The sequence below is a fragment of the Microtus oregoni genome, unplaced genomic scaffold (genome assembly GCF_018167655.1).
Source record: "Microtus oregoni isolate MIOR12 unplaced genomic scaffold, Mior012 000040F_ref0000088, whole genome shotgun sequence".
NCBI lineage: Eukaryota > Metazoa > Chordata > Mammalia > Rodentia > Cricetidae > Microtus > Microtus oregoni.
The window spans coordinates 18,854,282-18,867,528 of NW_024543207.1; the positions used below are offsets into that span (position 1 = coordinate 18,854,282).

Sequence of the window (13,247 nt, forward strand, 5' to 3'; positions counted from 1 at the left end):
AACACAACTATGATTCATACTCTGTTCTGCTGTCTTCCAAGGAAGGGGAAATAGCACACAGTATTAAAAAGGGATATGCCGATGCCTGGCAAAAAGCTACGCTTCATAGGCTTGCGATACCCAGCCAAAGACAACTCGTTAAACTAGCAACAAACTCCATTCTTGGTAGGTTTCTCCTGTAGCATCTCCACGTCCCCTTGCCAAGAAGGCACATTGCATAACGTGTGCCATTAACCCCCAGGGATCCCTGAACAAATGGACGCTTGCAGCAATTGCTATGTATTTGATGCAAGCCCATCAAAACCCCACTTCCTGTGAAGTCACCTCATGCAGCTCCTGACTCTTAGAAGTCACAAGGGTTGTCAGAACTGTTCCCATCCAATATGAGTCCCCGCCCCCCCCCCCCCCCCAAAGCTGTTGTTTACCACTGCCATGATAAAGAAAAATCTGTAACTCCAGACTCTGAATTTTGGAGAAGTCTGATTTTTAAGATTAAAAGCAGAAAGTACCCTTAATGGCATTTATCTGGAGATTTTTCTCTGCAATTCCTGAATGGGCTGCGCACATTTTAACTTGAGGTGTGATCTTATCAATATAGAGATAGCTTTTCCTTATCTCCCTCATCAAAAATCTAACAATTTTTCTGAGGGTGAGGGGAAATGCTTGCCAAATATTGTGACGGGAAATTGGTATTTATTTTACAGAAATTATATTTAAAGTAGTAATTTCTTCAAACTTACTGATTTTGCCAATGTGATAATTATCTTTAAAAAGCACTTCATTCTTGAGTTATTTTCAGAATCTTTAAAATTCCTTTCTCTTTTGTATAGAGAAGAAATAAAACGGTGATAATTATCTTTCTCTTACAGTTTCAAAGAATTGAGGCATGCTTTCCGTTCTCACAATAGATTTAACAAGGCTCCATGGAATCTGGGTTTTGCTGACACTTCAGGGCCATGGTCCTAATTTGATGGACACACTGTCCCTTGCTTGGTTCAGTCCTGACAGCTGAAGCCACACGGGCACTCTGAGTGTGAAGGCCATTATACCATCCACAGTCACCCACGGTGAACAAACCAGCTCTGTATGGCACTTGGGTGGTGGCTGCTGACTCTGTCGATGCTAGAATGGATGGCTCTGGTCCTGGGGCATTTGCTGGTGCCTCAGCCCCGTCCCTTTATCTCCCTTCGCTTCTGGCACACGAGTCCTCACCTGCACGTTCTCAGTTTCCTCCTCTGTGATGTGAGAATAAAAACAACACCTAGCTCACGGGCTGCTGCCAGGATTTGATGAAATAGTCCGTGGAAGCTCTGTGCAAGCAGCAGGCTCCTAGGAAGGGGGACCAGTTAGAGGGACCCCACTCTCCTACGATAATTATGTAGGCATTGCCAGAGCACCATCAAACACTCTCATAACACCGCTAATGTTGATGAGATATCTTTACTGTAAGCATGCCTCTTAATGTTTATTTTTCCTTTAAATAAATTAAAATGCTGGGACAGTTTCATTTCCCACTGACAGCTGTTAGACACTTATCTGTGCCCCAGATGCAGTTGTCTGAAGCCAAGGATTATCAGTCAAGCAGCCAGCTGGACTCTCCTCATGCCAGCACGGGCTGCTTTGAACACACCGCGATGCCTTGAGGAAGCGACACGGCAATCGCAGTTGCTTGCTGACAACGACTGTTTCCAAACAGCTCGCGCCAGACCTCTTGCTATCGCGAGCTGTGGGGAGCTCTAGATGACCCTGCAGTCCATTTTTGCTTAGGCGAGAGGCTAAGAGCTTCTCAAGGGGCCCAGCGGAAGGCAGGTAGCTGGTACACACAGTCGCTGATTTGCATGAGACCACAAGAACTGGTACAAACGTAATCTTTCATTTGCATCCAGGACCATGGGCGGTGCCCTTACCCGACTCCCTTTGCAGTTATTAACGCAGGCTGCTTCCTCACACTTGGAACTAGCAAGGAGAAGCCTTCTGTGCCCTCCTCTGGTGTTGCAACATTTAGACAATAAAAGGCATTTATCAGCAGCCTTCCCTTGCCTACATGTGATCTTTATCATTAATCCAGCGGGCTGAGCTGGTACTGAGCAGAAAAGAAGGTGGTCGCAGAGCTGGCCACATCATTGTAGTGATGAGAGACCAGCTGGCACAAATGAGTGGCTTTTCTCAGGGTAGAAATACAGGGAACAGAAATGGCAGAGGACTGGGGAGCGGTGAAGATAAGAAACTGGGACTCGGTTTCGGGAAGAACTCTGTGAAGCCACTCAAGGACCAAAGGCCTCAGGCACCTCGGGCCTGAGAGTTGCGATACTAGTCTCTCTCAAGGGTTGAGCATCTTGACACCCTAGATCTCAGAGCTGTAATGCTGGTCACCGTAACACTGAGGGGCCCAGCATCTGAGGCCTCCACTGTGCTGGGATAACAGAAAGCACGCCCTGCCTGCCGCTGCTCACCACTGACTGTGGCCACCGCCTCCTGCTGCTAGAGAGTGAGGTTCATGGCCAGTACCAGGAAACTGCAAACCATGGCGAGAGAGCCTCCAATCTGAGAGGAGAGAGCAGTAAGTCTCTGGCTTCCAAAGCTTGGAGTCATAGGCCCTCAGCTCTCAGGGACTGGAGCCGTAAGTCTCCGGACCCTCGAAACAGAAAAGTCCAGGTAGGCCAAGGTTGAGCTTCCTTTTGCCTATCCACAGTCCTCCTTCACTGACAGCAGAAGCACCTGATGCATATTCTCATTCTTAGGTTATGCTGCAGAAAGGGGGCTGTGAAGGGTGTGGACACCTGCTCAAGGAGTGGGATGCCACGAAGAGAAGGAAAATACGACCGCCAACTCATAGTGCCTTGTCGGGCATGCAGGAAGGGAGTGTTTTACAGTCAGTGCAGATGGGAACAGAGGAGGAAGCCACCGCTGGGACCAGAGGAGCCAGGGCATGCTGGCAGAACTCTGAAGGATAGACAGGGGTCCTTTCCAGGGAAAAGGGCCAGAAGGCATTCCAGAAGGAGGGGCTGGTGAGACCCCAATGGGGCCATGGAGCATGGAGCATTGCCACTGTGCTGAGTGATACTGGTGACCTTTGGCTGTGTTCTAGAAAGTTCATAATGCGAAGTCTGAACAAAAGAGGTCCGCCTTTCGAGACACCATGTAAGAGGTGGGGTAGAGGGAAGCTCTTGGGAGACTGGGAGAACACACATGGCGGTCCCTTCCTGTGTGTGTCCCCTGAAGACAGCTGCCTTGCTACTCGGAGAAGGGCACGCCCCACTAACTCCTTCCCTGCTCTCATAGCCACATCCACCCTCACTTGTCAGCCTTTTCTCCTGGATGTTCCTGAATCTGTTCCCTTTGGCTTCCTTAGTCTGATACTCTTGACATCCTGGGTGGTCCCAAATCTGCTCCACTCCCCACTGGCTTCCCCAGTCTGGTATCCTTGTGCCCTGGATGGTCCCAAATCTGCTCCACTTCCCCCTGGCTTCCCCAGTCTGGTATCCTTGTGCCCTGGGCGGTCCCAATTCTGCTCCCCCTGGCTTCCCCAGTCTGGTATCCTTGTGCCCCTGCTCACAGAAGTTCCTTAGACTCACAGGATTAACAAGCCACGAGAGGACCAGGGACTTGACAGAGTAGAAAAAGACACCACAGGAATGTCAGGAGTGACTTCTCCAGCAACAGAGCCTTGAGGATGCTCTCACAAATGGATTGTGTACAGATGGTGTCCCCTCCCCATCTCCAGCTCTGCCTAGCTGGACCTGGGGATGCTGGGTGGACTGACCTGAGCACACTGTCTCTCTCCAGCCTTCTCCTCCTTGGGCTGTGTAAGCGGTCAGAGGGAAGGAAAGGTTTGCTTTCACCGTGGCCAGAGAGAGGCTTACCAGCAGCCTCTGTCAGGGTCTGCACCTAGACCATGACATTAAGCTCTGAGGACTGGGCCTCGACACTGGAAGAGTCAAGATCGTCAGGCACATATGTGTCCCCACCTGTGAGAACTGCGGGCAGACAGAAAACACAGTCACATGGCCTCCCTTCTTTTTCCTTATCAACCAAGCAGCATATCTTGGGGATATCCACCATAGGGATAGTTAAAATGTGGCACAGAGGACCCATATAAATGGCTCATTTATTCTATTGTTATTAAAAATTATTTTTGACTATTTGCATGCGAGAGCCACTATGGCTGGTTCCTTATCTGTCCCCAACACGACTGGGGTAGCAGGGTGGTCATTCTCCCTCTAAACTTTGATCCAGAGGAATCACTCCTGGGCATAAAGGAAGAGATGTAGAGGAGACAATGGAGTCTTCGGGCTGTGTCACTGTCAGAATTTCTACGCAGTGTCTCATGACACAGTAGTAACCGTGCGTGCGCGTCTCTTCAAACAGAGGCCTCTCCCCCAGCAGTTAAATCAGAGAGGCGAGCAAACTCTGACTCTCCGGACTCCCAAGGCAGGAGACTGGTAGCTCCTATTATTAACTGTGCCAGGTACTGGGGGCGGGAGCTCTCGACGGAGCACTGGGGTTGGTGTGGGGCTATTTTTAGGATGCAGAGTCCTGTCTGTGTCCTCCTCCTGCCCTACTTGATAGGAGAACAAGTAGCTATTTTTTTCTCCAAATAGTCAGGCATATCGATACTCCAAGCTGCAGAGTCATGGTCGTTGGTAATTATCTCTGTCCCTTCCCTGCAGCACAGGACCAAACGGCACGGTGACTCATAAGAATAAAACCCTTGTCTCTCAGGGTGAATCAGACATACTTGCTACCCCAACCCTAGTTGACCCCATGCAGGATGTAGACTTCCTGGCTTCCCTTGGAGCATGCTGGCACTTCTCGGCTTGGCACTGCAGTCAAGTTTCACCATCCTATGCCTTCACAGCACGGCTTCACTCATGATGCCTTACAAACCAGCCACAGGCTCTCTGGAACCAAGTTGTTCAACTAGTTAATAAATCCACATAGGGGCTGGCTTTGGGTATGTCTCCCTCATCCCAGTTTAAATGTCGAACCCACAGTCCTCAGACCTTGGGAACATGACCTGATCTGCAGACAGGGTCTTTAAAAGGTTATCAGGTTAAGTTGAGGTCCTCAATAGGCCCTAATTCACTAGGACTATGTCATCCCAAGAGGCCAGAAGAGAGGCACAGGTGGAGGGAGAATGGGGTGAGAATCAGAAGGGATGACGCCATGTACAAGTCAAGGACAGAGGCCTCAGGGGAAGCAGGCTCTGTCGCACCTTGACTTTTGATGTCTAACCTTCAGAGTCGTGGGAAAATGAAGGTCTGAAATGGGAACCACCAGGTCACGGTACTTCCGGGAGACAACTCTTGCAAATTAACAAAGCTTGGACACACACTGTACATTGCAGTGGGTTAGAAGCTGTAGGGCTGAGGAGCTCAGTGGCTGGTGGCCTGGGTCGCTCATTATGATGGTGTGGATTTGTGCGGTCATAAGCAAATGCTGTTGGTTGGCCTGCTGCTCGGGACAGAGGTCTCAGGAAGGGTCTTGCTTCTGACCCTGCATGTGCACCTGAACTCAGACTCTCTGACACAGTGTCATACGTCCAACCTGAAGTCTACATACAGGCCATACATGTTCCAGGACAGTTATGAGCATGAGTCAACACAACATCGAATCCGCCCACCTGCCTTTGTAACTTGATTGAGTGTGCCGTTCTTGAGTGTGAGTATTGCAGATGACAACATGGTATTCACAATGTCAAAATATTGGACAGAGGTCCTTTAGAATGGAAATTTCCAACTGGTCAGAGTAGAGAGTCAGTGACTGTGAAGGGTTCAGCTATAGACGGGACACCTGTATGACCCCCACAAGGTAGGAGGTCCCTATCCTAAGAGACCATCAAAGAGGGTGTGTGTGTGTGTGTGTGTGTGTGTGTGTGTGTGTGTGTGAGAGAGAGAGAGAGAGAGAGAGAGAGAGAGAGAGCGAGCCAGAGGTCAGGGATGTCTGGATCAAAACATGACAGGGCTCCTGGTCTCATAAACTTGCAGTGACTTTGGTTACCAGATTTAACCAGTAAATAACCCAGCAATGGCGGTGGGGGTGGAGGTTTGTGAGCTCGCACATCTATCTGGGAAGCCACTGGCACCTGTGGGAGGGAGAGTTGATTTTAGACCTCTGGTAAGTCATCTAGGCACCACGGATGGGTTCACATCCCTGAGTATATAGGACACAAACTAGAAAGCCGGTTATATGAAGCTGGGAGAGATGGAGGTATGGGGCAGGGATCTGGAAGGAGTTACACTGGGTGCATGCATAATATTCTCAAAAAGTTAATAAAATATAATTTCTAAGAAGGTTGCACAGGCCTGGCTGCAGACCGCAAGCTCTCATGTGGCTCCTGGGCTATACCCCTTCCAGGGCTGCAGATGGGCCAGCTGGGATGCCCAGCCCTCCCTCAGGCATCACACTCGGACAAGCAACGATTCTGCCGGGTTCCCTTATCAATACAGCCTTAGAAACATGGCACTCTTTCAGCTGCTGATCAGTTGTTATCCGAACACTAGACTGGAGGATGGTTGGGTCCTGAGGGTTTGTGGACCTTTTGCAAGTAGCTGGCTACTGCTGCTTCTTCGTGGACGACAATGAATAAATGGCCACCTGCAAGCAGCATTTTCTTACACCTTTGACTCAGGGGTCTGACCTCTGGTGAGATGCTACGAGACGCTGAAATGGAGACTTAAGTCATCCTGACTCTGAAGAGCTGTGGTTTCCACACCTGTACCCCGGAAAGGTTTGGTGGCTGCTGTTGTGCTCAGCTTGGTCAGACTGTGGCACTGAAAACAGGAAGTGTTAGCTGTTGCTGTCACTCCTGTTTGTAAGGCAGACTCTCAGTTCTGAGGGGAACAGGAGAAGGGAGAGGAACTGTCATTCAGGGCCATCTGGTTCTCTGAGGACAATCATAGCTAATTAATTAAAACGGGGACACTCAGGAGGTGTGCAAGTGTCGGAAGAGAGCCCTGAGTTAGGGCGTAATCAAGTGCCTTTTATCTGCAGCCATGGGTGGGCTGCCTGCCACACGTGCGACCACAGAATGTGCTCCACCTGGAGATGCTGGTGAGCTTGGAGGCATGCTGTGACCAGGCTTTCCTCTTCACTCGGGGAACCAGTGGGCCTAGGCTTGTAGGCTCTGCTCCCAGTGATCTCAGAACAAAAACAGGTGATGCCTGCTAGTGCAAGCTGTTGGTGATGCCTGCTAGTGTGAGCTGTTGGTGATGCCTGCTAGTGCAAGCTGTTGGTGATGCCTGCTGGTGCAAGCTGTTGGTGATGCCTGCTAGTGCAAGCTGTTGGTGATGCCTGTTTGTGCAAACTGTTGGTGATGCCTGCTAGTGCGAGATATTGGTGATGCCTGCTAGTGCAAACTGTTGGTGATGCCTGCTAGTGCAAGCCCTGTGCTGGCACTGCAGCTTCCTTCAGTTTCAAGCAAAACTCTGAAAGCGATCCAAAGCTAACACTGCCAACCATGGAGCTGCGAACTGTGTTCCTATGGCTCTGTGCACGACAGAGGAGATAGACGCTGTTCTAAAAGCTTTTGACGTTTGCATGGATTATTTCAGAGGCCCAGAAATTGTTCATCAACTGCAGAGGACTAAGAATTAGCCAAGAATCTCTCCTGCTGAGTGTGAAGGGTCACACCTGTAACCCCAGCATTCGGGAGGTTGATGCAGGAGGATTGCCTGGAGGTCCAGTATTCTTTTTTTAAAAAAGTCCCTGTTGAGAATTCCTTGATTTAGCTATAAACAGGTAAGAGGCTTACGTCTGTTTATACACAGAGTATAGCATATAAGAAACAAATGTGTTCATTTAATTCAGAGTCATGCACAGTGCAACGTGAAGGGCATGTTGGAAACACAAGACGCACATTCAGTACAGGAAAAGCCTCATGAAGTTCCTGAATTCTTCACACACAGAACAAACCTGAGTTTTGACTTTGTAGACAACATTATTAACCAGATACTTTTGAATGTTACACATTAAACTCTTAAAGCTGTCTTGAGATGCTTCTGCAGACACTGGAAGGGTGTTTCCTCAATTCAGTAAGTTAAGTGAGCACTGAACACTTTCCTCTAGGAAAGGGACAAACAAGCCTTTTCTAACTGCAGCTTAAGGACACAAGCCCTAAAAATTTGAAATGCAAAGAGAAGAACAGCGCCACTAGGGCTGACAGTCTGTTTAGGTGATTATGGGCCAACAGCGGTCCTGCTTCCTGGGAACAGATAATCAGGTCTTTGGATGGGTCCAAAGCAGGTAGGTTACCTGTAACTATGGAAATAGTTGGCGTCTACCACATATGCGGCGAGCAGCCCTTGGCCACGGCTCTGCAAAGGGACCAAGACGTCACAGTCCTCAGGTTACCAGAGATGCTGCTGTCCCGTCATACCCAGGCCCTTAAAACTTTAATGGCTATTCATCTCTTCAGTTCTTTCATTGCCTTTGAATATTTCATGTGTACCACGTTGTCACCCCCTTTTGGAGGACTGTGTGTTGAAACCAGGGGATAGGAAATACAGGGAGAGTAAATGGCTATTTTAAAAAGCAGCAAGTCTTGGCCACCACTTCAAAAATACCACGTCTCATCAGATAATACGAGGCAACCTGCTAGGTGGACGGAACAGGGTCTGATTGCTTATCAAACTAAGGAAGAAAATGCGGCTAACTTTGTTGTCGGTGAGAAACCCTCTCATCTGCAATGCTGTTCGGTTTATCTATAAAGAAATAGAACATACACATAGAGCCCTGGAAGTGGACAGACACCGAGGGAGCTGCTATTGTTTGCAGCATTAAGTAAAAACTATTTATCAAGACATTTCTGTTTACAAATCGCACTTCCTCATTCAAAATTATTATTTCCCTGAACCTCAGAATGCAGACTGGAGCTTATATACCCCCCAAGTCCATAATGCCACAGACTTGAGTCTATGAAGCAAATTTCATTCCTCTTCTCTGACCTTCCACATCATCTTCCCCGAGGAGAAGTGATTGATAAACAAATGACCATGGCATTTCTGGGGACTATCCTCCCATCGCATTCAAAGCCTCAGTGGGAAACAGAGCTAGCCCTCATCTCCCAGGGGCAGGCGCTCAATCTCATACACACTGTATTCTGGCCAGTGTCTCATGGTGAGGGGAAGGAAGCAGGCTGTCAAAGCATTGGCCTGCTCTGCTATAGCGCCTGCTCTGGGGTCCTCATGCCCAGCCTATTCCTACCAGGACTGTGACCCCTGGAAAAGGTGGACTGGCAGGATGGCTCAGGATGCAGTGACCTTTTCACTGGCCTTGGGATGCCTTTCTTTTTCTTTTCTCATTCTTTTCTAAACCCCAGGTGTTCCGCCTTGAGGGAAGTGGGTAGAATAAGCCCCATTTGATTAGCGTGTTTGATTAGTGTGTGTACCCTCAGCGAAACGGCAGCGACAGGCACCGAGGAAGAAATGACCGACTATGATAAGCTGGCTGGACAAGGACCATGTGGACTTCGCCGGGGGTCTTTTAAAGGAAATGAGAATTCTCTGTACATGCTGAAGATATCCAAGCCAGATAGAAATGTGATTTGACAATATGATGTTAGAAAATGCCCACTGTGGATTTGAGTGTGGCCAAGAACACAGAACATAAGAAAACAGACCCAGCAGGTCCTTCCCTGCAGTTGGGTGGGAGGCTTATCTTGGAAAAGCCATTCATCTCTGTAAGTTTAGGGGTTGTTTCTCTGTAAAGTGGCCCCATGATGCAATATGTGAGAGGCTCAGATCTGCCTAGCATTCCTTTCTGTGCTTGGTTGAATCTTTAGCTTTGACACCCACGGAGGGGGGTAGAGGGGAGCACAAGTAAAGAGAAGAGACAAGGTCTGAAAGAGACTGGGGCCCAGCATATACTCCAGAGGTGTTCCTCCAAGGGACAAGCACCAGGCTGAGATGGGGGCTGGGCAGGGCAGCTTTTCTTGGATGGAGTCTGGCCTGATCTAACACAAGACCACACTTCTTAAGAGAGGCTTCCCAGAGAACTTTCACCTTTACAAGGGTGGGCTGCTGGGAGGGAGGGAGGGAGTAGGGGAGAGGGCTTATCAGCAGGCAGCTGGCCTGGTCTGAATAGAGTCCACCTGAGAGGTTTGAAGAAGAAACGTGTGTGTGTGTGTGTGTGTATGCTCGTGCAGTGTGGGCGAGGGCATGTATATGTGTGTGTGTGTATGCTCACGTACATGTGTGAGAGTGGATGTATACGTGTGCTTTTATGTGTGTACACCTCTATATGTGTGTGTGCGTGTGTCTGCCTGCGTGCGCGCGCATGTGCCTGTGTATGATGTGCTGGGCTGGACGCTTAGATCCTAGGCTTCAGGAAAAGTTCGCACCTTTGTGGTAATCACGCTGACCAGAGACTTAGTGGAGAGGAGGAAAAGTGGAGAAGGGCAGGAGAGTATGGGAAACTCAGGAGGGCAAAAAACAGAAAAGGGTTTGTGGAAATGGAAGAGGGGAGGGAAGAAGGACCATCAGAAGGGAAAGGGAAAGAGGGAGTGAAGTGTAGCCAGGGGAAGAAGTAGAGAAAAGGAGAGAGGCTCCTGCAGCAAGACGGTAAGCAGAAAATGGAAAGCAAGAAAGAGAACCAACAAGCCAGAGAGACCAGCGCCGGGGATCAGGGCTGTAGAAATGGACAGGAAGAAATAAATCCCTTAGGGAAAAGAAGCAGAGGCGGTGGAACCAAGTGTCCCCATGTAGACTTGGTCAGAATGAGATGGACCAGTTCTTACTTGTCCCTGGAGGGGTCAGACATTGCTTCCCATCTCTGGCCTAGCCTCGAACCCCCACCCACCCCTACACCTGACCCCTGGCCCCGCAACCTTACCTGGCCCTTGACCAGGCTGGCAGCGAATTGGCGCATGACGGCCTCCACGGTGTAGGCGCTGGACCAGCCGCGCGGCGTGAGCAGCTCCATGCAGATGGCGCCGCCGTCCAGCACGTAGCCGTTCTCCAGTCGCGGGCTAAGCACCCGCATGAAGGGCGGCGAGAAGGGGAAGTTATCCGGGAAGGTGAGGTTCAGCAGGATGAACTCGGTGTTGGTCTCCTTCATGTCCTGCCACAGCACCGAGTCCTTGTCCACCTGGTGCAGCTTCACGTTCCAGTCGAAGAGGCTCTCGTTCACCAGCTCCACCGAGATGAAGCGGTCGCTGAGGCGCGCGATGTCCTGTAGCTCCTTCATGAGCCGCCGGCTGCGCACCTGTGTGCAGTGCTGCTGGCGCGCCGCGGGCACCAGGCTGCCGCCCACCGCCGCCCCGGCCACCGCGGGGCCCGGCCCCGCCCTGGCGCCCGCCGCCCGCTCCCGGGGCCCCCCGGCGCCCGCCGCCCCCGCCGCCCCCGCGGCTGGCTGCGGCTGCTTGTCGCGCGCGGCCAGCTCCGCCGCGCGCTTGCTCTTGCCCTTGCCCGGCCCGGGGCTGGCGTCGCCCGCGCCCCCGGGGTGTTGCTGCTGCTGCTGCTGCTGCTGTTGCTGCTTGTGGCCGCCGCTCTTGCCGCCGCCTTTGCCGCGCAGCGAAGCGCTCTGCTGGCCGCCGCCTCCGCCGCGGTGGTTATGGTGGTGCTTGGGGTCCTCCGTGTCCCGGTTGTGCAGGCGAATGAGCCCGATTTTACGGAGCAGCGTGGCCATCTTAGGCTCGGTTCTGGCGGGGGGCTCCCCGGGTCTCCTGACACCGGAGCTGGATAGGTGGGTCGCGCGGGGTTTGGGGCGGCGGCAGGAGACCGCTCAGCGGGGCGCGGCGAGGGCCACCCCAGGAGCTGTCGGCCGTGGCGCAGCGGAGCTGGTTACACCGGCGCTCGCTGGCCGCTGTGTCTCCGCTGTCATATGACGGGCCCGCTCCGGCGAGGGCTCCGGCCGCCCAAGGAGGGAAGGCGTGGAGACGCGGAACCGCCGCTTTCCCTGGCAGGTCCCAGGGCGCAGTTCCCGGACGCCCGGTGTCCGTGGTCCTTTGTGCGTGGCCGCAGACCGGCTGGCCCGGTGTCCAAGAGCAGTACCGAGGAACGCAGAGCCGCCCGCGGCGCCCCGGAGGCCGCGAGGTGGCCGCGGAGTCGCGCTGTGCGCGTGCCGGGCCGTGCGGCGCTGGCGGCTACCGCGGGGCCCGGGCCACTGCCGCTCTCGTCGCCGCCGCCGCTGCGGCTGCTGACATTGCAGAGGCGGCTGCTCCGTCTGAGCCGAGCGCGGCGCGGAGGGGGCGGCTCTGCCGTCCGGGAGGGGGGAGGCGCGGGGCGGAGCCGCGGGCTTGACTGCGCCGTGCCACCCCCGCCGCCGGGTTCCTGTGGCGACACAAGCGCGGCCGCTGGGGGGAGACAGCGGTGCGCGTCCGCACCGTTGGCTCTGGGCTGCGCGCGAGCTGCCTGAGCTGGGGAGCCGGAGATGGCTTGGCCTGAGCACGCTAATAGGGTCTCAGAATCACTGCGTTCGTTCTCTGTCCCCAATTCTGGATGCTATGTCTGGGGTTCCGGTCTCATAGCCCATTTAACCTCCTTAGGACAACGTAGAGGGGAACGGCGGAAATCTACCTCTTTATTAATGCTTCCAATCAGACGGACGAGCCCAATGTTTCTACGCAACAGTTCTGGGGCGGGTGGGAGCGGAGGATGGCAGGAGGGACACTTTCTTAAGGACTGATCAGAGTCCAACCTGAGAGCGGGATGAGAGGCCAGGCCAGCCCCAAACCTAAAAGCACAGCCTCCAAGTCACGACTTGGAGCAAACCTTTTAGTCAGCCCACCCAGCCCTCACTGGGCCGCTCCCCTCCTGCCTGCTGGCAACAGACTCTCCGCTCTCCCCGGCCAGGCTATGCGCAGTGGAAGCTTTTCAAAATGCTACGGAGAAGCATCAAATGCCTTCTCTGGTGCTGACCGGCGCCGAGGGCGGGAAAGGATCTTCTGAGCAGCACCACCCTCGTCCCCAAGACAGTTCTCCGTGAGGAACCTTTCCAATGCTTGAATTAAGGAGGGATCAGTCTTCCACCTGCAGATTCCCAGCCCTTCCTTCCTCTTTTCTTCCTTTAGCCTTGGAAACTCACACTCGAAATCCGGTGATAATTTCAACTAAAAGATATTTCAGATTAGTCTGAACTGTGAAGGTTCCGGTGTGCTGCGAGTGTGGCCCAATTGCGAAGGCGAAACCAATCTCTCAAGTGCAGAGTATATCCCTGTGCTGTCCTAACCGGCGTCAGGTTCTACTACCGCTGCCGGTTTGTGGATGCTAAGGAGCTGGGTCCGCTCAGTTCTTGTTCCTTCTGGATGC

At 52.4% G+C, this 13,247-nt stretch overlaps 1 protein-coding gene across 1 annotated transcript in view; it reads right to left on the reverse strand.

Annotated features, from left to right (window-relative positions):
• Positions 1-12,147, reverse strand: part of Ube2ql1 (ubiquitin conjugating enzyme E2 Q family like 1) — a 41,754-nt gene extending 29,607 nt beyond the window's left edge. The window contains exon 1 of the mRNA XM_041632234.1: positions 10,831-12,147. Coding sequence (XP_041488168.1) covers positions 10,831-11,625 — 795 coding nt within the window. The 5' untranslated portion in view covers positions 11,626-12,147. The remainder of the gene's footprint in view (positions 1-10,830) is intronic.
• Between the last annotated feature and the right edge of the window lie 1,100 nt (positions 12,148-13,247).